The sequence below is a fragment of the Tinamus guttatus genome, unplaced genomic scaffold (assembly GCF_059628265.1).
Source record: "Tinamus guttatus ecotype Peru unplaced genomic scaffold, ASM5962826v1 Tinamus_guttatus_pri_ptg000710l, whole genome shotgun sequence".
NCBI lineage: Eukaryota > Metazoa > Chordata > Aves > Tinamiformes > Tinamidae > Tinamus > Tinamus guttatus.
In genome coordinates this window covers 855,347-880,057 of record NW_028289244.1, presented here as the reverse complement: position 1 = coordinate 880,057, position 24,711 = coordinate 855,347, and the positions used below count along the sequence as shown (strand labels likewise).

Sequence of the window (24,711 nt, the reverse complement as noted above, 5' to 3'; positions counted from 1 at the left end):
GTAGGAAAGGACAGCCAAATGACAAATTCTGTAAACAACATCCAGTATAATGTTCAACTATTGGATAAATAGTGGAGATCTACTTACCAATGCATCTGCATTATGTTTTAACTTCTTTGCTTCTTGTAAATAATGATCAGCTGAGTAAGTTCTGAAACAAAAGACACAAATTCATGGACTTGGCACCACTCATATTGCATTTCATTTTATGACTTAGGTTTCCTAATTTTTGTTTTAAATTTCTCTTTGTACCTCAAGTTACAGGAGCTAAAGTGTTATTAAACTTGTCTAGTAGATTTAGTTTTCTTGTTTCAGGAAAATAAAAGGAATATTTCAAGTAAGTTGATAAAGATTTGGGTAAATTTATTGCATTTGGCTGTCAAGCAAACCAAATAATTTACCAACAAGAAGAGAGGAAAGAAAAACAAGCAATTTGAGAACAAATTAATTCAGTGCCTCCAGGCTTGGCATTAATGTGGATGTAAAATATTTTAAAACAATAGTAATAAAATAACTGAGATTCATTCAAATGTTAAGTGCTAATGTTTAGCCACCCAAGACAATCAACAGTGACTCTCATGGCTTGCTTAGTAGTGAGTATTTACAAAACTATAATTACATATTTCAATATACTAATGCAATACCTACAAGTTCAGTGAAGTTCAAATTAATTTCTCCCATCCATCCTATTTTACTAGGCTAAGAATTAAAGATACTAGAAATCAGCATTTTTAGCAGTTAATTGCCTTCAAAACACTTTATTCTTGCTCTCAAAATTTATCAGATAAAATTATATACTTGTAGGTATATACTTAGAATTATAAAATTCTGATTACAGTGAAGTTTGAATTAACTGGTAAAAGTGAAAACTGACGTCTATACAAGACAGCAAAATACCTGCATTATATATCTATGTTCTTTTCAAGACATTTTCTTTGACAGTGCACAACTGAATCGCATACAAGTCAGAAATTTCAAGAGCAGATCCTCCTCTCTGTGTTGCATGGCAGCAGCTACTGGCTGCAGAAGCATGCTTTGCTCCAGAGCAGAGGCTCACAGCTCGCTGCAGTGCCCTTGCAGGGGGACACGGGGCCATCAGCAATTCAAACATCAGAGTAAACCCTGTCTATTCCCCATCTCTCCATGCCCCACAGGGACTCGCAAGGTGAGGGCAGCTCTTCGCTGCTTGCCAAGTGAGTGACACATGGAACAGTCAGACATGGCTACAGGAACAGTGCGCTTGTGCAGAGCGTAAGGTTGTGCTTAACACCTTATGAGAGAGATGGACAACTCTCGCTCATGCAGACATGGCTGCACTCTGGGATTAAAGATCTCATGAAGAGAAAGACCCAAGTGAGGTGCGTTCTACTGCTCTCACCTGTCATCAAAAGCAAGCTTTGCTCTTCGTGACTTTGAACTCTCCGTTGATGGGGTAGACACAGGAGGACAGCTTGATGAATTGTTCAGAATCTTCTCCTGAAAGGAAAATTATTGCTAAATAACAAAGAATAGTTAAGTCTTTTTTTTTTTTTTGGTTTTCAGAAAAAGTATTTGATGCATAAGTTTCTCCTTGACATCACCCATCACACGCAGTAAGGTCAGTTCTGCAGCTCCTGAGCTGTCATTCCCTGCAGACAACACTGTAGCCTCCCGAAGCCTTCCACTTCGGTAGCATTCTTGATGCACGCTAGCAGTAAGAGCTACCTGTTGCTTTAACTCTCTCTCAAATCAGCTGTCCTTCCTGGTCATTTTTAGACTCTGCTTTGGAAAGTTTTGTAGACTGCAGATGCCACTAGCGAGGTCTGCAGTTGATGAAACAGCTGCAAAGGGCGATCCTGTCCTGCCCCACATGCTTGGGACCTTTCCTCCAGAGCACCCAGAGCAAGATGACACTGACCCCTTCAGTACTCTTTGCAGTCACAAAGACAAAGGAGAAATCCATCCAAGTTACACAGATTATGCTCCAACTACTGGCTATACAATAGAAAATGTTTATCTTAGGTGTTTGATAACACACTTCAAACTGTCAGGTGTCCTCCTAGGCTAACTTCTGTCCAGTAATACATGTTCACATACTGATGAAAAGGCACAAAGGCGCAGCATTACCAATTAGTGACCTAAGAACACCAGCCCTATAATATTTTTAAATCCATCATCTAAATATCTTCCTAAGGTATATTTCTCAAAAAAGTTTTCCGTATCATCTTTATAACAGTGTTTTCTCCCCTCCACCCACAAAGAACTCCCCAGGATCCCAAGCCGGCATCTTTCTGAGGTTCCTGGTCCCAGCATGTCACACTTGGCTGGTTCACGTAAGCATTCGGTAGGGTTAAGCATTAATATTCCACAAGCTCCAAATGTATTGACTTCTATGTACTTACTCACTAGGACATGAAGAAACATACACCAAAAACTAATCACACTTCAACTTGAACTGCAAATTATTGTTTAGATCACACTGAGCACCTTAAACTGCAAATCAAAAAAGAACAAGTATAAAGCATTTACAGAATAAACCTTTTACCTTGGCTTCTTTAGCACTGCTTGAACCCTTCCCCTCTGTCTTCTTTTGTTTAGAAGAGGAGCTGCTTTTACTACCAGTGCTACTCTCCTTATTAACATTGCTGCTAGACTTCAAGGATGACGACTGACTGATCGTCCTCTTCCGGGACCCGTGTTCTTGCTTGGCATCTTTCTGAAGGACCGGGGCAGCAGGAGAAGGCAGTAAATCCTTTTCTTTAACAACACTTGGCTTTGAAGACCTGGACAAAATGAATATATATTTTTTTTAAATACACCAAAATAATAAGCAAGGTTTTGTCAGACCCTGCAGATCAGATTTGGAGGAAGAGAAAAATAACCATTGCAGTCTTAATGACTACATTTTTACAAAGCCAGATTAATTTTATTTGTTCTGACCTCAAAACACAGTAGAGCATTTTTAACCATAAACCACATGCCTATAAAAAGTTCTTTTAATAATTAAAAAAAAAAGCCACAACACTAAAGAGAGCATAAGAAACTAAGGCCAATGTTAACACCATCCTGACTATTGCAGACTCGTCAGCCTGACAGCTCTGAAGAAAGCTGGTGCAGATAAGTGTTCTCTGGAACCCAGGGAATTGGAAAACTGCCTCAACAGCCTTCTAGTACACTCTTCCTGTGACTGCTGCGTTTGCTATTGCTGGCTTCCCACCTGAGGACAGAGTGTTTTTCAGACAAATGCACTCAACCAATCAAGCAAATATCAGGAAAAAGAAAAATCAGAAACAAGCTAGAAAGCCTTCCGTTTGTTTTACATCTATTTTCTGAACTGCAAAACTGAACTCTGCGGGTGGGGAGCTGGACATCCACACTGAGCCCCCAACACTGAAAGCATAGCCAAGACTCCTGAAGATACTCACTCCCTACTGCTGGAAGTCTTGTGCCCTGATGAAGCTTTTTCTTCCAGTTTCGTTTTCTTGCTTTCACTGGCTCGGCTTTCATCGTCGTTCTGAATAAAACAAGCAAGAAATACATAAAGGCAAACTCTTACAGCTTCACTGAGCAGGGTCATGTTTAACATTTAACAGAAGTAATTTGGCAGGCTTTTGCAGTGCAGAGAATAACACCCTTCCACACCACAAAAACATTCCCCAAAGCACCTAGTCCATACAGATACTTCTTCAACAGACCCTGATCTCCGAACATAAAGAAGAACTAGGCATGGCTTATAAACTGCCAACCAGCCTCAGAGCGGGGGCAAGCTGGTTGCTCATATTAAAACTACCACTATCGGATACCAAAAAAAAATTAGCCCAAGGCTTCAGTATGAAATCAGGAGACAAATTTTATGTTGGGAAGCCCCACAGCACTAGGGTCTTATGAAGCTGGGGGAGGTTAAAAAAAAAAAAAAAACCTGCAAGGCTAAAAAGATAAGTTCAGAAAAGACCAGATTGTCAACACAAATTTCAGTCTAAAGTCAAAGCGTTTTGAAGGAGAATGTCTACACCAATTCCAAAATGCACCAGAAGCAGAAATACAATAAATTAAATGGAAAAATAGGGCCTCATACTATAAGTCATCTGGTAACATAGTCCAGATTCAAAACCAAAATTCACGCCATAAGTTATCTGGTAGCATAACCCAGACTCAAAACCAGAAGGTTTCACTTTTGTTACACTGATGCTACAGCCCTAGCCCCATTTCTGCCCCAACTCTTCTTCTGTCGCGCTCTCGTGCGAGCGCCTGATGCGTGGCCTCAGGACCTGATCCCACTGGAATCTGAGCTCTTTTTGGCCAGGTAAGATTCCAGCTGGCTCCACTCCCCCAGCTGGCTTGCACTGCAACAGGGACTAGTGCCAGAGCACGTGAAGGCAGGACAGGGTTTGAGTGCAGGATTTGAGCTGCCCTCCCAGGGCTGCAGGAGCTGCACGGCCTCAGCCGCAGGGCCAGCACCGCCACGGGCTCAGCCCTTCCCTTCTCCTCTTCCCTCCAAAGAAAACCCCACTCATCCCTCCCATAACAGCACAGGAATGATCATTCTGGTCTACATGAAACAGCTCATCTGAAACATCTCCCACACTGCTCAGGGAAGTCGCTGCGCTGAGGCATGATCTGGGTTCCTGGGCAAACACAATCCACTCCAGCTGCAATTCACTAGTGGGACTGAGATAATGCACTTCGTTTTTTTTTTTCCCCACTATAAATCTGTTCACCTGTTTGTGTTTCCTTTTGCCTTTTGTAGAGTTTTTGTCAGATGGCTGCTTCTGAGATTCTCTTGTGTGCTTCTCCGGCACGTTTTTCTTTTCCGCTTTGGGTGCGTCAGCATCCTTGTAAGGCTTCCCTGGTATTCTGGATAAGAGGCTCAGGTCAATCTTCACAATAAGTGGGTACCTTTCATCAGGATCACTGAGTGGTGAAAGAAGTTCTTTCTCTTCCATAGGAGAGAACATTCTTTGCCGAAAAAAGCTGTCATCCTCCTCCATGGAAGATTTAACAGGAGTCCTATTGCTCTCAGAGTATTTGGGTGTTTGTGATGAAGGAGGCAGGCTCTCATTTTCATCTGAATCAGAGGATGAGGTATCTGTTTCTATGAATTCCCTGGATTTCTGGGCAGATTTGCTTGAAGCCTTATATTTCTTTTTCTCTATCGTAGGCCGAGGGGAAGATTTAGGCTCTTTCTTTATATTAGGTTTTCTGGAACCTTTCGTGGCTGCCTTATGCCTATTTGAAGGTATATTTGTTGCCATGTCTACCGGAGTTTCACTTTCTATTTTGAGACCCCCTCTAGGCTCTTCAACAGATGTCTTTTCTGCCTTCTTGGGCTGCTTTTTACCTACAGTCCTCCTCTGTGTTGAGCTGTCACTCTGGGCAGGTGATTTCTGCCTGCCACGACTGCTCTCTGAGCCCTTCTGGGTGGGTTTGGAATCTCGCCCAGGCATAGAAGAAATCGAATCCTTGGATCCGCTTTGATCAGTATATCCGCTTCCTGCCCCCTGGTCCCGTCCCTCTTTTTTGTAGCCTTGGGAGGATGGAATATTGCTGTCCACGGAAGAAGCTGGTGACACTTTATGTGGATTAACTTTGTTCAACCAGTTATCCAGTTGCCACTTGTTTGTTGGCGGTGGCTCTGGCTGAAATCAAGGAAGAAAAAGCAGCATTAGATACAAATATTCTGCACTTCTTTTCCCCAGGAGAGCTGTATGTGCTGCATGGCGAAGCAAGAGGCACACCAAAACACTTGAGAGCAACAGTGAATGAAATGCAGCTTGCTGAACATAACCTATGAACAACAGCTCTCACTTTCTTCATCTCAAACCCTACCTCAGGGGACGCGCTCTGTGATGGTTCATTAGCTTCACTGTCACTGGAGCTGCTTTCACTTTCGGAGTCAGATCCTGAACTGCTTTCAGATCCACTATGGCTGCTCGAGTCATCCCTAGAATTATCTGCTCCTTCACTGTTATGCTGTGAAGGTTCAGAATTACTGAAAACAAAAATAAAGAAAAATAAACACTATGCAAGGCACAAATACACTGCCAGTAGCAGAAATAAAATTAATATTGTAATTAACATGAGAAAATTCAACATAATGAAACACAGTGACTACCTGGAAACAAGTGCGTGCCTTTCTGCTTTCCCTCCCCTTCCCCAGACAACTAGTATAATTTTTAGGGAACATGCTATTTAATCAATGATTATATTTTAATCCTCTCTTGTTTTAAACACAAGACAAACATGCACTTTAGCAATGAGATCAAGCTGGAAGTGCTGACTGAACATCATCCCTTTGTTTTCTGGGCTGCAACCCACCAGGAGCGCCTACCTTCCAGGTGTGCTCCTTGGCACCGTCTTATCACAGTCCTGTAATTAAGAGAAAAATGATGAAGCTTCTAGAAGTTATTTTAGAACTGCATATACCGTTAAGTTGAAAACTGTCAATCTTGAGCTTATAAATTTTAAAATATTTAGCTGCAATAGCACCTTAACTCAGTACTTGGCAGCCACATACAAATGTCTTTCTTGCGCAGAAAGAAAAACAAATCAGTTCAGCCTGAGTTCTCACCACAGATTTGCTATTTTCTGAGTTCTATATTGTATTCTAACTAGAACTCTCACCAGAGCTGTAAGAGTTCCCATTCCCTCTGTTCAACATCACGTTTCCAACTTAAATTAGTTCGATTTTGAGTTTAGGCAATTGAAAATTCTGCAATCTGCTTCCTGAGATGCCCAGGATACTATTGCTTAACCAGCTAAATACACTACCTCTTTAGATTGTCTAGATACAAATGTATTGTTTCTACAATGTAGATAATTACAAACACGATACAAACAAAATGATAATTACAAACTACATTTTGGAATACCTGAAAGTTCATCTAAACCACGGTTATCTGATTCTAATTTTTGGAGCTTTGCTCCTCAGTTTTGAGCACTGCTGAGGTACTCATCAGTGAATATATTCACTTTGTTTTTCTGAAATGTTGATATTTAAGGAACATACCTGCTCTCCATCGCTGTCTTCACTACTGCTAAGTTTTAAGTCATCTTTCAACATACTAAGTAAAAGGGAAAAAGTGAGACAAGTTTTTCCACTCGCTTTAATTACTTTCAAAGTATTCATCTATATTCCAACATGCTACTGTTTACAGTACTGAGTAGGCTGCGTGGGCGAAACCCATAGGAGACCATTCTGAAATGCTTAACATGTAAGAATGGTGAATTAAGTCATCCTTTAGAGAAGGATAAAGATTTTAATATTTTAATTCATTAGTTTATCTGTTAAATATAGCAAGGAAATTTGACACATTCTATTAATGCAGGAGGAGATAAACACACCTATGTTCACCTTCTTGCACACAATGGCCAAGAACACTGTTTTCAACAGAATTAAGGTAGGTAACACTAGTGGCTAATACTGTTTCCTGTCTTGTGAGACCAGTAGTACTACTGGAATTTGTAATTTTCCCATTATTTGAAATCATAATTAATCTATTATTTATACTATTAATACATACATAACACTTTCACAATGCTGAAAATGTATGAATGCACAGAAAGCATGTAGCATGATATGGGGCCTTTGTGCTTATCAAAAACCACCTTTGATTACAAAAATAAAACATCTTACTCTGTCTGGTTCGATTCACATCTGGAGAAAGAAAATGAGAAAGGATTAAAAGTCTAACGCATCTGAGTAGATGTCTCACAGTATGGCTGTTCTACTGAAAATCTGAAGAGAAACACTGACTTGGGGTCTAAGTCCCACTGTATTTTTCATGGCTATCCCCTTCCAAAAGACACTTAAAAGAAAAAGCTTTTCACACCAAGCACAACTGCTTCTTCCTACACACCCTAATTCAGTGACTATCCCATACTATGTCTTGCTCTCAGGTGTTCTCACACTATCCAGCTATAGAAATAGCACAGTTTCTCCTGCTGTGACAAAAGCAAAACCAAAATGGTGAACTGTTTCTATCACTTATTGAACTGGCTGTATATAAGCATCTTCTTAAAAAGCATATTTTTAGGAAACTGCCTGCCAACAATATTTTAAGTTTTGTTTTTGCTGCTGTTTCTTTTCCTACCTCATTGGCCGTGTGCTTTTGTAACATGTCCACCAAGGAGCAGACCTAATTTCATTCTGCATTATACCCAAGTGTTCAACTTAGAACTGTTAGTTCTCTGAATCTAAAACCACTTCCATTAAACATACAACCAGGTGTGAAAATGTCACTGCCATCAACATGCTTGTTTGGTAACACTCTTTGAACAGCGTGCTGGATTTGCAGGAACGAGAATGACAGCAGGCTACAGTCACTGAGGGACTTCCCATTATATTTTTTCCTGGCAATTGCAAAACAGAGGTGTAACACTGTTTGCGTACTTTAATAAAAATAATTGTCACAGCCACATACAAATTTAACCAGATCTCTGCAAGTGTAGTTTGCTATCTCCTCAGCATGAAAACACTTCTCATCCTCCCTCTCCGCCAGCGGCTCTGAGCTGCTCGGGGCTGCCAGCTCCCGGCCCCGTCCTCCCGCTCCGCTGCGTCGAGGCAGCTCCCAAGGCAATTCCTCGGCACAAGCCCCGCGTGCCCATCCCGGGAACTAACTGCCAGGAAAACAGAGCAACCAAAATAGGGCACAGTCTGCTGGCTTCTTGCACCAACATGCCACAGCTACCGCCCCACAGAACTCCTGCTTAAAGAACGTGATCCTGAAGTGTGTTAAAGGAGTCTGTGCAGGAACTGATGCATTCTAGCAACAGGGGAAACAGCTATTTTCCAAATCTCTTTTTTTATATTTTTATATATATAAAATATGTGTGAAGATTTTATACATATGTGTTTATGTATATATGTGTGCGTGTATGTTTATATACATATGTGTATCTGCACACACACACACACAGATAACACTTCTCAACTACTGAATTGTTTCTCAAGAGCCACTTACGATTTGGATTGATGACCATTGGATGCTTTTGATGAAGGATTGTATCTTTCTAGATGGAAAAAACAGAAGAGAAATACACAGTTTAAGACTCAGCCAGGAAAATGTGCCAATTCCAAAGCTGCCAAAGGTAAACAGCCCCAGCTAAACAGAAAGGAGAATGGCTGAATAAATAGGAGAAGCCAATAACTAGCTGCAATCAGGTACCACCTCTCACATGTTGAACAAGTGAGTGGAGGCAGCAACAAAATGCTCAACACAAGCAGCAAGATAATCAAGAAGGGAATATAAACCTACAAATTTGTTTAAATCATAGCTGTCAAAATTAATACATGCAGAATTTATTTTGAATGGTGTGAACAGTTGTTTTGCTCCTATCAGGATTAACCTCTTCCCTCCCCCAGGCAGGATACGGGACAGAAATCAGCATGTCAAGTTCTGACGTGTTTCAGCATCCCCACATGGTTTTACAGTGGATGAGCAATCTTTAAAGCCACAGAGCAAACTCATAAACCAATTCTGAAACAGAAATATATAACAGTATCTTGTTTTCATTTTATCTTTTTCTTCCTACCCTTCCCCCTTTTCTTCTTATTATTTTAACTTCCAATAGATTGACAAACATACTACAACAGAAACCATTACTAAGGCTATCAAAAGTTCCCCAGGATACTCAAACAGGAGTTTCTGCATTTTGATTAACTTTGCCTCTTTTTAGGCACCTAAAAATCCATAGTTCCTATAACATAAGTCTATGATTTAGTATTATGGAATTAAGCTTTAATTTGTTTCCTTAATTCCCTACTGTATTAGGTGTTTACAGTAAGCTACTTGTGAATATCTAAAAATAAACCATTCTGCTTTTACTATTTAATCTGTTTAATCACTTAGAGAAGGAATAGAAAGACTTATGGAAAGCAACTGCACAAAACTATTTCAGTTTCACCAGGTATACTACCAGCATTATTATTTCCAATAAGAATCAAAATAAAGGTAGAATAAGAGAGGAATAAGAATTTTTTTGTCCAAAATTTGGAAATGCATTCCAGGCCCAGAAACATAAGCATATTACTATCCTAACTCTTCAGCAGAACTTTCTTTTGACTTTATATCCCCAAAGTGAACATGACCAAGATAGAGAAGAAAATGCAGTGTGATTTTTTTTATTAGAATGTGCACATGTGCAGTGTTTCCTACATGTCCCCAAGCTGGAATTCTTCCCCCGCCTCCCCTTTCAAATAAGCTGTAGGGTTCTTTTGTTGGGTCATTTTTTTCTAAAATTCAGCTCTTTTCCATCAGATTAACCAAGGAGACATTATTTCAATAATTAGAGAATATTACAAGTTAAAGCTGAATATTTTTTTTAGAAGACAGTACAACCTTGCAACTTGGTCATAGCTTTGAGGATCCCAACACAAAACACAACAGAAAACAAAATAATTGTTTTATAGGTTAAAACTTGAGGAGGTAGGGCAAAATCTTAAAACTTAGACTTTATCCCTGTGACCAATCTGGAAAATTTCATTCTCTGAAAGGCCTAATATCCCAAAGGATATTAAGAACAATGAATCACAACAAAAACATTCAACGTTTTAAAAGAAGTTTAATATACTCACTCTGTTCTCCAGTGCCAAAACTGGACTGTTGAGAGTCCTAAGGGGAAAAAAAAGATGACAGAAGTTTTTTTCAAAGGGGATCTCAGCACTTCAAAAATCATGCTGCAATCAAGCTATTTTTTTCCACTTAAAGGATGGCACCTAACATCAAAAACAAAGAAAATAAAACAAAACCCAATAAAAGACATATTCTTATTTGGGCCCCAACTCCTTTTACCAACCACAAAGGTACATCAGGGGTGCAGTAGCTTTCCGAAGGCTTGACATTCCTCTGTCCTTGTTCTGCTGTTGCAAGAAAGGCCACGTGTAGCTGTATTTCATGACACCTGAAATTCAAAAATCCCTGTGCAACTTCTATGAGTCCTACCTTTATGCACGCTCAGCACAGAGAGAAGCTGTTCAGCATGGGTTTTTCCCCATGATTTTCCTTATGCACAGAAAATCTTTCTTGGCAGTTTTTGTGTGTTTTCATTTAATTTCTTTTTTTTGCATTTATTTTTCTCATACCTGTACCATATTTTGGTGGACAAGCAGCTAGTATAGTGAGAAGTTATTTTTAGGAAAAAGAAAAAAAGAAAAGAAAAAAGAAAAATCTCAGGTACGAGAGAGACATGAGCACATAAGAGGCAATGAAACTTAAAATCCTTGCAAATTTTAGGATTTTGGTATTCTAGTTCTAAGAAAACCTGTTCTGTCTTCCAAATATAGTACAATATTATGTTTGTTTAAAATGTAAAATATTGTTTTAACAAACAAAAAAGCAGCAGCAATTACCAGAAGCTGCCTTCTAAGCTAGAACACCATATTTCAATAGCACCTTCCTGTCTGGCCTCATTTCAAAATGAAGAAAAATGCTGACTCTATAAATAAAAAATAAAAATACTCAAGTCAACTCACAAAGTTTTATACACATTTTACTCATACATTTTGCCAATAGCAAACCAGAACAATAATTCAACAAGTTGTAGGTTTTTTAGTATGCAGCTCTCAAAACAGCCAAATCGGTGAAGTGCAGCAATTCTATATATAATTTGCAATTTTTTTTAAAACACATGAAAGCTTTGCAGAGTAGAGCACGCTTAGATATTTTAAATTTCCTCTAACTTTTTATTTCCAAATAGAAAGCCATTGAAAGAGTGTGCTCCAGAAAGCAGGCTACACCACTACTTTTAAAAACACAATTTACCAGGAACTTTCATTTGAAGGTGTTTCAAATGCCTCCGATCTTTACAACTCAAACAGAAGGGGCAATAAAAATGAAATTAGCCCAGGTTTAAAATGCAAAGCCAAGATGCGGTTGGCAGAAAGCTGCCGTGTGACTTTACAGAAAGCAGCAACACTCGGCAGTTAAAGTTCCCCTGATTTTTATCTTGTACATGGATACTGGGAATGCAAGCGCGATCCCACGATCTCCTCCTTCCTCAGTCACCTCAGGCCGACAGGAGGGACGAGGGGAAGCACCAAGGGCCCCGAGTGCCCCATGTGGAGCTGGCGGCCGCCCTCGCTCCGCGCCAGCCCCGCAGCCGCTTCGGCTCCTTCCTGTTTCAAGGGCACAGGCCGCTTCCTCGGTGTCTGCACTTTAATGACGTGTTTGTTTAAACATGCAACTTTTTCCTAAAACTTAGCCATCTGTTTTATCTTCGAGTACATATTTCTTTAAGAAACTCAGTTTAAAAAAAAAAAAAAAAGAGTATATTTTCAGCTCCAAAGACATTTACAGTGGTATCTTTTGGAGGACGAGTTCAGAAAGAAGAAATTAAAAACAACTTAAAGGAAGGAAATCCTTTTAAGCTAACAATACCAGACAGGGAGGCTGTGCAGTTCGGACACTTGAACAGGAAGCGCAAGCGCAGCCTGCAGTGACAACAGCACTGCCCGGAGCGGAGCCGGCAGCTGGGCGCACGATCCAGCTCACAGCAAACAGAACCCATTTCTATTGATGTCTCATCGTTATTTCTGAGGTAAAAGTTCCTGTATCGGTAACTCTGGAGCAGCAGCCCTCACTCCTGGCCTTCCCTGCAGCTTCGTCATGGGGCAGGGCCCGACCACAGTGCGCCGGGGTGCCCGGAGAGCTGCACAGCGAGGAGGTGACAACCTGCCCGTGCCCACAGCAACTCCCACCCGCTAAGAAACTGCTGCCTTTTCAACTGCATTTTATAGGCACACTGGTATTTTTACTCTAAAGTTTTTGACCATGAGTCCGTGGCTTAACAAACAAACAAAAATATATATAGGACAAAGTTATAGAGTGCGAGGTAGTTGGATAATATTTTTACCAAGACGCAGGAATCTGAGTTTTCTTCACGGAATCCATAATACTTTCCCCTGACCTATTTCCACGCAGTTTAATCTTCTGATTCAAAGAGAACCTGATAATAAAAACTGGATATATTTGTAGTAATGCTGAGAGGTCCCAACCAGGAATTTGGGGCTCTCCTTGCTGTTCACTACCTACACCTAGTGAGAGTGATCTTATCTCAAGCAATCTCATAAATAAAATCAACTAGTCCACCAAACAGAGCTGAATGTGCACAGGCAAAGCGCAGCAAACTTTTGCACACAAGAAAAACACTGTGAAGCTTTGCAGGACACTCTTTGTAAGCAGAATGCTGTACTAAAGCCCAGCTTTCCTAGAGCAGTACTGCTTGATTAAGGCAAGCTCCAGTGCTGTTTTGTTTGCTGCATTCTGCACCGGTTCCAGGCTAAACAAGCCCATGGCTCACTAACTTGCTGGAATCCTGAGAAGATCCTGCTGCCAAGAACGACAGAGGGGAGAAGGCAGAGGAAATTATAGGCTTTGGAGGTGGAGAGAGGATTTGACAGAGTTCCATGGCTAAGATGTGCAGCCACAGAATAAAAAAGCTGGCAAAAAATCAAAAGACTCAGAGCAGCCATAAATGGAATTTTTTTGCAAGCTGGGTGAAGAAATGCTATCCAGGTTGGTAGGTTCAAAAAACCACAACCTCCCTTTTTCCTTCATACATCAACAAGACCATAGGATCTTATTTAGCTTCCCTCCACATTTCTGCACACCTTCCAGCCCAAATTAAGCCAAATGGACAAAGAATCTAGTAGTCCATAGCAATCTCACAGGGTGCTTGCAGTGTAAAGGGAAAGCACCTCCCCAAGGGTTCAGGAGCAAGTAAAGCAGTGAAGTAAGTATCTTCACTGATGAAGAAACATTTGGGCTTTGTTTCTTTACAAAAAGAAGAAAAAAAAAAAGTTTTGTTTTTCTTCCTAACTTTATATAACACAGCAAAGAAACCTTGAATGAAAGGAACTTATGCAAGGTAAATATGTATTAAGCTCACAATTATATTGTTAAGATTATGATTTAAGTCCAGACAATCAGGCTTGTTTCTAGATTTGCCTTCAAAAGCAGATCTGAGGACGGTGCCATACGCACTGCAGTTCCAGGTCACTGGTGAGAAGCGAGACGCACCGAGACGAGCACAGCTCGGCAGGCGATGCCAGCGGGACAGAGCCCAGCCCTGGGGCACGCAGGCAAATGTCAGGACCTGAACCACATCACTTGTCAGCAGCCGGGGGAGTTTGGTGGATGCGCACGTAGTGCACTTGGTTTCTGGGACCTTTGGCCAAGAGGTAATCAGAAGATGCAGCTGGAGCCTTTGAGAAAGCTGTATTAACAAACTGCTCACCTAGGTAAATCACCTGGATTAAACGTAAATCTCTTCCCACTCTGCTGCGAACTATTACCAGAGCTCACATGTAAATATTCTCTTATAACTAACTGTAACAAATGCTGAAAACAAAAACTCAGTCCTGTCAAACTAGTTATAAACAGTATTCAATACTTCATGTGTTAGAGCTTCTTTACACTGACTTTCAAATACAAATAAAATCAAAAACATCCTATCATTGAAAGAGAAGGCTAAAACGGTGATGTTGAACCATTCACATGACAAGACCACCTGTCAGACAGATTATATAAGAAAGCTCAATGAGAAAAGCTTCTTAAAACACTTCAGATTATTCTGTTTTGGGGAGCAATTTGGATCAACTAGGAAACACACAGAGCAATGCTCTGCAGCTAGGAAAAGGGGAGCCTGCTGGATTGTGACAATCACTTTTTAAAAAAAAAAAAAAGAAAAAAAAAAAAAAGATAAACGGCACCGTTTTTTTTTGTGATCATGTTTGCTGAGCTTCCAACAGCCTGAAATTGTGTCAGAGTGTCCCAGTACATTTTAGAGAAGTGCTGACTTTGTAAAAAGATCATACTGCAAAGTTAAATCTTTTATTGGTAATCAGTAGGTACAGGAAACAAACCATGAATTCTTGAACGAGTCAGCCAGCTCAAACTGCACTGTATTTGCTAAAGTTGCAACCCACAGCTATCTACCCTGCCTGCCCAACAGCTCCCAGATACCACAGGCTGCAGAGCTGCATTTTAAGGCAAAGCCACCAGTTCTGGTTTGTCTTAAAACACTGTGCTGTAAGCTGTAGTTGCAAAAGGGCTAGGACATTTGTGCAATAGTGGGCAATCCTTGACGATCAACTATTACATGTTAAGTTATCACTATTTCTCAGTCAAGGACTCAATAGATGCAACTCCACAGTGACAGCTTTATTTGCCAAGTAACACCATGGCACCTCCAATCACGACAGTGTAATTACTTAATCTAACCTAGAACAATGTCCATTTAGATGCAGTCTCTGCTTCACTCCTGCACATCTTTCCTTGGAAAAACGAATCGATACAATCTAAGATAAATGTCTGCGCTTCAACTCTGTATCGTAACTTCATGAACTGCATTTCTCAGAAGTTTAATCTTCCCTACTAAGTTTGCTCATTATTTACTTTGGATCCAAGCTGAATTCTATGCGTTACCAATAAATATTGGATAAAATTTACATAAGCTTATTTAAAAATGTAATTTAAAATGTCATTTTAAAAACTGACGTACAACTATGTGCAGTGAATTGATGTATGTATTTGAAAATAAAAATATATTGTTTGACACTAATAATTTGGACTTGAATGCCCAGTTTATTCTGGCAGTTTTGCCTCTCAACAGGATACAGTGAACACGGTATCTGCCTCCTGGTCATATTCACCAAAACTCATTTTTCACTCCAGCCTGCAATCAGTCTTTTCAGAAATAAGCTCTTATGAATGATACCAGGTCTGATGTAACTGAAAATTTCTCTTAAAACTTGTTCTCTTTTGCATGTAGGTAACAATATTCTTCCAGGGAAAGAAAAAAGTATATATAAATAAATTAATTAAAACCAGTTTGTTCTCTTTAAAAATAGCTGCTCTCGGGTGGCAGGCAGGCCCCCTCACACCTCCCGAGGCCTGAAGCCAAGTCATTCACATCCTCCGTGCAAGCTGGGACGGGCGCCGCGGCCCACAGCGGCCTGGCTCTGTTTGCTGCATGTCTTTACCACTCCCCCTGAAACATTTTTAATGCAAATTGGCAGCCCTTGCAGAGGGGGAAATCTGCTGTGAAGCCACCTGGAAGACGTATCTCCTGCTCCTCATGGAGAAGATTTTAGGCTGCAGTTCCACAGGCAGCTGGGCTGCTGCAACAGTTCTCTGCTCACCCCCCTCCTTGTGTCAGCCCTTGCAATCATGAGACCCTTCTACAAGTTATGCAAACCACTAACCTGGCAGGAAAAAGTACTTCATTTCCCCATGACTTAATCCTTTTTTAACTCTTCATTTTAGTGAGCCAGAAGAGCTTGGAGCTGCTCCCGAGGGATGGGAGCACATAACTGGGAGGAGGAGGGCAGAAATGAGAACCGCACTTTCCTCAGCAACGGTGGCTCAGGCAGCAATCCTGACACATACCGCAGCCCATCACCATCAGCAAGAAGTGACTTGTTTCTTTTTAGAATTAATGGCTTAAAAAATTCAGTAGTTATTAAGAATATGGAAAGTTAGAAAGAGATCTTTCAAGACAAATGATCTGAGAGAACTTCTGCAGCTGAACATCTCTCTCTTTTAATAGATTTAATAGAACTACTCATGGACATCAAAATTATGAGAAAATTCACTTTGCACAAAAGTGTATTTTAAATTTTATACCACTCACAAGCCAGGCTCCATTACTTTGTAAGGTGGAGGCAAATGCAACACTTTCTTGCTTCTACCAAAATTGGCACAGAGCATTTCACCACCAGGGAAAACATCTCAGTGGCACTTTCAAATCAGAAATACTCTGAAGGTATTAATTATGAAAAAAAGCTTAAAAGGAAAGATCTACTGTACATGCCTTTGCAGATGGCTGTGTGTAAATCAGAGAGATAGAGGAAAAACAACTACATCTTCAAAAGGCTACTGCTGACAAATTATGTTGTAAAGCAAGATAAAGGAATGCAAATCACTGAAATAAATGCATAACTACCCCAAATTAAATTTTAAAAATCTTCCAAAATCCTGATCTTTAATAGCACTTACTCTTGTTCTAATAGCATTCAGTATTTAACTACGGCACTGACCTTTGTTGGAAAAGGAAATTTTGATGGTTCTGTTTTGCATGGTGTGTGAATAGCAGTCAGTGGAGGAGGCCAAGAATGGGTCATCTCCTGCAGCCAGACCAAAGAGAAAAGCAGTTAACAAAGTTAAACCAGACCAAAGATTTAAAGTTACAAACCTGATTCAAATTGTAACCCTACATCTCGAGTTTCAGCTTATTGTTCACATTTCACTAAACTTTATATTCAAATTTTAATTTCCCAAGTGTATAAAATATTTTGCACATGAACCTAAGTCTTAAATTGTTATCCACAAAAACAAATAGCTAAGATGCAGTAACAAAGGGAGCAGACAGAAAGGCCTAAAATTGATAAAACTGGTTGGCCTGAACATGAACTGCAGAAGAAGTCAGAGAGGATGAAAAGAGCATGTAGGATAAGGGGATAGAAAGAGGGCTATTTCTTTCCTTCCTGTGGAAAGGGAAGCCCGCAGCGTTTGGGAAATAGCAGAAATCAAACGCCTTCTGAATTGCTCGCTGCAGATAACTTTGCAATTCTTATCTTGCACAGATATGAATCTGCTGCTTCTTTCACAAGGAAAGACATAGGAGCAGGTGATCATATGAGGGGCCACAAGACTAGAGAAAATAACCGAGGTAGAAAGTTATCACCACCCAAAAAGGTTATTAGATCATCAGAACTCTGCTGTGGTGGAAGAAATGGCTCGTTCCAGGTGGTAAAAGGGAAGCAGCTTAAAGCGAAGGAACGTGACGGGGTGCCCAGGAAATGACGTGCCCAGCAATGCAAGGAGCAGCTCACAAACAGGCCTGTGTCTGGTGGACTTTTCCCTAGTCCACCTCCCTTAGGAGAGCAATAAAAGAAGCCTCGAATGCCCTGCAGTGGAGGCAATTTAAAGAGGCAATCTTCCTCGGCAGAGCACTTCCCACCTCCCAAGCAGTGCTGGTATTTTCAACAAATACGTTATGAACAAAAGTACAGAGAACTTACTTTTAGAATTTCATCCACACAACTCACATCACCAGATGCTGATGCCTACAAACCAAAACTCAGGATTAATGTCTCTTAAAGCAAATCTTCTTTAAAAGATCCCAGGGGTTAAAAGCAGTTACAAACAAATTGCAGTACTTATCGTGATTCATGCAGGCTCCGTACTGATATAAACAGACCTTGCTAATTCTTTTCAGCAACATTAGCTCTAATAGCAGATAAATCCATATTTTTTATGGCGTGAGTCACATTGAGTTATGAAAAGCAAATATATCAGATACATAAAACTGCCACAATAACCTCTTCCACTCACTTGACAGTTAAAGTAAAAGCAATCCTAGGCAGTCAGTGTTATTAAGAATTTCTGGAGAGGGGAAGGAGAATCATAACTTTCTGTCAGTTCCTGGAAGAAGCCACTGTTTGTCCTCAGAATTCAAATGCGTGACAGTAAACACAGAGTAATGACATAGGCAGTATTAAGAAGCAAAACATACATTACAGCTTATAACTAGAGAAAGCAATAGTTATGAAACTACGAATTTCCTATACCCCTGACCACTAAAAGCAGGAAGGAAGCAAAGTTACTGTACCTTTCACTGTGTCTGCATCAGCATGTCAAGGCTTTATGAATGTGGAAATAAGTTATTGCTGATTTTCCTTACAGTTTTTCTGGATCTTATTTGCTCTTTTTTGAAGTTCAAGGAACAGCCTTTCTCTGGCCTCCACTATTCAAGCAGCTAACGGGAGATGCAGTGACATTATTTTTCATTAAGAAGGCGCACTGCCTCCAAGCAAACAGTAGTTCAGTCCATGCCCTGCTGACTCAAGAACTGCCAAACTACTGAAAGTTGTTAAACCAATGTGGTTTTGCATCCAACATACACAATCAAAAAAAAAAAAAAAAAAAGCACCTGATCCCCATTCAGTTTGGTTGCTTTGGGTTTGGCTATCACTAGGTGAAGGCATCCTCGTGTATAGTAATCATTACACACTGCTAAAGAAATTGATACATGCAGACAAAGCACCACGAGGCTAACAAACCGTGGCCCACAGTAAAGACTAGATATGCAGGTGGCTTGTCATCTTCGTGGATATCCTACTAGTCTAGTTAGAAGTTAGTGAACAAGTACTTTAGAAAAACTAGCATCTCTAAGCTAAAATTAACTTTCCTTAATAAAAATCATGGCATCCATGTGGAAGAAGCAGAAGGAAAAAATAAATAAATGTACATTTGTACATTTCCTATGCAAAACACAGGTTTTCCTGCTGAAGTTGAAGATACGTTACTTTAACAAGAAGCAGCCTATTCACTAAAAACTATTTTTTGGTTAGCCTAGGATTTTAAGTTGGAAAATTCCAGCCTGAGGGGGCTTCACTAAAAAAACAAACCAGAGCAGTAAACTGGTAGCAACTTACATCCAGTGGCTGAGAAGGTATTTTCAGCTTGGTTAGGTGTGCTTTGCTGCTGGGCTTCAGCTCATTCACGCTGCTGCTATGAGTCTGACTACTGTAGTGTTCAGAGGATAACTTTGGTTCCATGGATTCCTGCCCATCCATTGGCCTTACATAAGCAGTGGGTTTTTGTAACATTGAATTGGACTTGGACATGAGGGAAGGTGGAAAAGACTGATTAGAGTGTTGTCCACTCGAAAATGAGGGGACACGGGAGGGAGAGTCCCAGCTGGCATCAGGATCCCGGGGCGATTTTGAACGTTGATGTTCTTTGTTGTGATGATCGTTTCCATGAGATCTAGAATGGCTGGAACTCAGTGAGGAAACAGCAGATGGTTTTCCAGGGCTGGAAGAGCGGGATTTGGAGTGTTCTGATCCATGCTGGCTTTTTTTGCGGCTGCTGCTGCTACTGTACGAGTCACGGTCATGTCTCTGGCCACTACTGCTAGTGTTATTGCCATTGCCACGCTGACTGCTGTGGCCGCTCTGTAAACCCGAGGACCGTTTCTGCGATTGTGAGGAAGTGCTGGGTGCTGGTCCTACCGGAGTCCATTTGCTACTCTGATGTGAGCTGGTATTATGTCTCTGTTCACCAAAGAAACTTTGGTTTGATTTTTCATCAGCTGTTGATGGTACAGTTGGTTTGGGAAATCCAACAAGCTTCTGTAGCGATCTATCTCCTATAAGATCCGTCATTTCATCATAATTTCCAAGCATGCTCTGAATACGACTAGACAGTTTGTCTTCTTTGCTGGTCTGTGAAAATCATTTTTAAAAAGCAGATGCGAAATAGAGTTACAAAAGTCACAACTTCAGTAGACTGACCTGACACAATTATTGCAGCTGATCTGAATTCTATGTCTGAAATTATGGTTAACATCCATGTCTTTTTTGCTACTGTTTCCAATTCCTATTTTTAGTTTGTTTCTTAAGCAGTAACTTAACCCTTCCAAACATAAAGAAAAGATGCACTTCAGCCACAGCCCTCCTTAGCCTTTTCTTATGCTGACATCAAACAACCAAAAAACTACATCAGCATTTCCTGTGCTAAAAAGCTGATAACTTCACTATATTAAGCATTTCAGCATTTGAAAATGAGCTCCTACTTGGAATATTCCATTTCTGGATTTACCCAAATCTGGATTACACTGATTGTAGGTTAGAAAGTTTAGCAGCAGGCTAAAACACGCCCCCCAAAAGCTATTTGCCGTAACACAAACAGCAGTTTAAATGTTTTGAGCCAGCGTAGCAAAGGCAGAAGAAAACCAAAAAAAATTTAAGGTTTCATTGCCCCATTCCTTACTCCCTTCAAAGCAGCCCCTCCATCACAAGGATTATTTTATATCTGCTAGTAGAATAGGTTAGTAACTAACTGCCCATCCTTATTTCAATCCCTGCTTAAATACTAGCTGACAAGGGAGTTGTGTTCTAAAAAAAATCCTGTAGAAATTCATTGCATATGATTCCTGCTACAAAAACTAAAGAGTGCATGAACTCACAACTTTGTATGGTTCAGCAAAGAGGGGAGAGTTGGGTGGAAAGGCCTCTTCACCCTGTTGAATTTCTTGATTTCGCCTTTCCCTTTCTTTCATACGCAGCACATTCCGGTCTTCACGGTTCATGTTGCTGTAAATAAAACACAAGTTTTGATCACAGAAGGGAAGCGGGGAGGGATGGAAGCAAACAGGCAGCCCGCCGGAGCCGCCTGGCCAGAAAAGGAGCGCCGTTCAGAGCCCCGTTCTGACTGCGCCTCCTCAAAGCCAGCAAGGGCGACCCATTCACAAGCTCTGGCCCCTAGGACAGCCGTAACCCACAATTTACAGACAAATTTCCATTTCTGTTACTGACACTTTGACAGTTTATGCAGTGATTAAAAAAAAAAAGGAAAAAGGAAAGAAACACACAAAGCTCTCAAGCCAAATACTGTTTCAAAACATTTCACTTGCAGAATCATTAGCCTATTTCAATCCATGCAGTTCATTGGCCATTCACTTCTAAAATTACCCTTTTTTCTCCTCGCTACCCCCACCTCAAATTTTCCCCAATTTTGCTCTTATCCGCCACCCACTCAACACATGACTCCTGCTTTAAATGGGGTTTTGTTTGTGTTCTAATGCACCTCTCTTGGCACCCTTCCTCTACCATAATCCAACCTCAAGCTTTGATGTTGTTTCCAGGTCTCCCTAGCTCCCAAATGAAATTTTACTCAAAACAGTATTTCACTGAAGCTTTGGTAATAATGAATCTTTTGCCTCAGGCCATACAGTCTGACCTTCCCAAAAAACATGGATTAAGAACCTGGATGTCACCCCTCTCAACCCTGGTCTTGCTGCTTGAGTCATCAGTAGTATGTCAAATGGCAGCAATTAGAAAAAGTGACTTTTAAAAGAAATCCCCTTTGAGTTTGATAAAACTCAGATTGGGACTTGCATAAATAAGCAAAGAAGGTGATAAAACAGGCAGCTCTAACTTCATGGCAAGAGATTCATAAATTCGCCTTACTGATCTGCAGAAATATGGTAGGTGCTTCCAGCAAAGCAATAATGTCCTTCCACATGCTTTGCAGTCTGAACTGAAAAAGCCATCTGCTCGGAAAGTCATTTCTTGTTTTGAGACAACTGCCTGATTATTTTCAACATGTTTACAAAAGCATTAATTTGGAAGCTGTGCAAAAACAGCTATTCCACTCTAAACAAGACTCCAACCTATCACTCATTTTTCTAATGTAAGCCTTCTCGTCTTGAAATTAATTTAACCTTGTTTCTTATTCATTTGGCTTCGTTTTGTCTGCTAGTCTGAGTATGAAGAAATGTAAGAGGATGCCAAAATCAGAATAAACCCTCGATATAAATTTAAATATTTGATTCTTTTAAGGCAACAGATAGCTGCATTTCCCTGCAGTATTTGCATTGTAAACAAGGTACATGACTTAGCATAACCCAACTCAATGCCGATATCAAGCCTACGAGTATAAATTTTAACTTACATGTGAAAATTATGTTTTTTCCTCTCCAGTTACGCTAAAATTAGCTGAATTAACTCAAGGTGTACACTAGTTCTGCCTACTGAGAGGGGAACTCTTTCCCTGGAATCTGGCTAGCAAACCATAACAGCAAAATGTGAAATTGCTTTAGAAGCTTAAGAGCTAAAATTATTTTTCAGATAGTGCTCCCAGTTTCTTGTAAGTATGGGATTGAAACACTGACACAATCAGATTTAACTGTAGGTACTGATCAGTTAAAGCCACTTGGAACAGTCTGAGTCAATGTCTTTTTACTATTAAGGGCAAATCATTAGGCAGGGAGTAGAAGTGTGCTCACCTACCTCAATAGTTTATTCGTGTAGATATACCAACACAGCCAATTAATACAGCCATACATCTACAACCTAATAATTGTAATTAAAAATTTTTCATTAAGATTTTGTAAATAGGGGATTGAATATTAACCAAGAGATCTCTATTAGCTTTTACAGAGTTAGGCATCATCTTCCAAAACGTTATCAATATTTACTCCTGCTCTTTGGGGGCAGCAAACAAGCCATGACCACCTGGAACATGGTTGCACCTGGAGGGGCCTCTGGAGCAGAAACTCCCCAAGATGAGAGCTGGAGTCAAACCAGTTACTCAATGCAAATTAGTCATCAGGAATATGACACCAGATAATCAGATGTTTTAGGACTCCTTGCCAGCCTCATGCAGGGCAGTAAAAGACAAACATCCCAGTGGGTCGTCATTTTAACCACCTGGGTGAGGGGGTCACTAGAGCCAACAGCTCGAAGGGATGGAACCCATTACACTTGCTGCTTTCTGATCCTCTCCCTCTCTAGGCAGGGACCTTTTGGGTACCTACAGAGGGTACTGAGCTACTGAAATCCCGCCAGCACCAAAAACATAAGCAGAGGAAGCCAATAGCTGGTGGTTGGGTGGGCTCTGAGGTCTGGCTGCAGATCACTTTGCAATTCTTATCTTGCACAGCAATGAAAAACAGTTGAATTTGCAGGAGCAGGATGTAGCAGAAGCACTTTGAAAAGCCAAAGACTACGGCATCTCTACCAAATCAACACTGTTAGCAAATAACTTTAGTCAACAGACAGCACAAAAAGTTTTCAGACCACCTGTCATTATAAGCAGTTGTTTTAATATACCCTGAAAAGGGAAAAGTGGTGATCAAAACCAAGTGCTTTTTGCCAGCCTGTTTTTTCCACTCCAAAGCCGAGGTGACCCCGGTGCTGTGTCCTCACACCGCTGCGGTGCCCGCGAGCACCCGCTCCCTCCCCACACGCGGGCCAGGGCTTCTCCCACCCATGCGTAGCACCCCGAGCGGCTCCCAGCAGGGACCCCCGTGTCCCAATCCAGGGGACAGCGCTCTCCTCGCTCCTCCTCCCCATGAAGAGGAAGAACTTGACTCGTACCTGCTGCTAGGAGCCGGATCCTGCTAAAACTTCCCTTCCCCTCGTCCTTGGAGGCCTGAGTGCAAGCGGGAACTCCCAGGAAGGGCAGAGCCAGGCTAAGGGCGACGAGACTACTGCCCCCGCCGCAAGGATGCGAGTCACCTTAGCTTCCACATCTAGGGAAAGAAAAAGCCAAAAATTAAAAGATATCAGAAACCAGGCCAAAAGCACAGAGTGACACTGCCATTTCCAGGACAAACAATTCTGGCAGGCTCGAGTCGCTCCTTGTGCCCCAGTTGCCGCACGCGGCTCCAGCGCCCGCTCGTGTCTCCCGCCTCCCCTCTCCAGCCCAACACCTGGTCGGAGGAGCAAGACGGAAACTCGCGCAGGAAGCCTGCAGAAACTTGCAGGACAAGTTTATTTTTCAATCAAAGAAACCGTTTTTAACTGCTGCTTTAAATATATCTAGCACACAATTCAGCTGAGCATCACTCAAATCATCCATACCAGAAACACAGGAGATGGAGTTCCCATCTCCGTATGGATCTGTTTGGTGTTTCTGCTCATCTGCAGGGCAAAGAAGGCCTGGCTCTGGTGGCAGCATTTGCTTGTGTGGCCACAACCTTGGACTTCATAACCAGTTGTGAAACCCTCGCGCTGCTGCTGCCTCTCTGCGCAGCAGTTGCCACCTTCCAGCCCTGCTGCGTGGGACACATCCCACCTAGACGGCTTTTGGACCGTGCTCCCAGTTTTGTGCTACATGGGAGAAAAAAATCCCCAGTTTGACCAGCAGCACTGTAAGGAAGGGACCGTCCTGGCCTGCTCTGCTCCCCCAACCACTGCAAGCAGCAAAGAGAGGGTCCCTGCCC

At 41.2% G+C, this 24,711-nt stretch overlaps 1 protein-coding gene across 5 annotated transcripts in view; it reads right to left on the bottom strand.

The window, feature by feature from the left end:
• The window catches only part of AFF4 (ALF transcription elongation factor 4), a 42,882-nt gene that overhangs the window by 5,066 nt on the left and 13,105 nt on the right, over positions 1-24,711 (bottom strand). For 2 of the 5 annotated variants that reach the window (XM_088536808.1, XM_088536810.1), the window contains exons 1-16: positions 23,864-24,017; positions 20,950-21,076; positions 19,415-20,206; positions 17,999-18,043; positions 17,015-17,101; positions 10,553-10,589; positions 8,940-8,988; positions 7,613-7,633; positions 6,986-7,040; positions 6,308-6,345; positions 5,806-5,968; positions 4,698-5,615; positions 3,405-3,493; positions 2,525-2,762; positions 1,379-1,476; positions 88-151 (exon numbers count right to left, since the gene is read on the bottom strand). In XM_088536808.1, the coding sequence (XP_088392934.1) occupies positions 88-151; positions 1,379-1,476; positions 2,525-2,762; positions 3,405-3,493; positions 4,698-5,615; positions 5,806-5,968; positions 6,308-6,345; positions 6,986-7,040; positions 7,613-7,633; positions 8,940-8,988; positions 10,553-10,589; positions 17,015-17,101; positions 17,999-18,043; positions 19,415-20,206; positions 20,950-21,072 (2,817 nt within the window). In that variant the 5' untranslated portion in view covers positions 21,073-21,076; positions 23,864-24,017. Of the gene's footprint in view, positions 1-87; positions 152-1,378; positions 1,477-2,524; positions 2,763-3,404; positions 3,494-4,697; positions 5,616-5,805; positions 5,969-6,307; positions 6,346-6,985; positions 7,041-7,612; positions 7,634-8,939; positions 8,989-10,552; positions 10,590-17,014; positions 17,102-17,998; positions 18,044-19,414; positions 20,207-20,949; positions 21,077-23,863; positions 24,018-24,711 lie in introns of those variants that run through there. The other 3 variants (XM_088536811.1, XM_088536812.1, XM_088536809.1) reach the window with 2 other exon arrangements.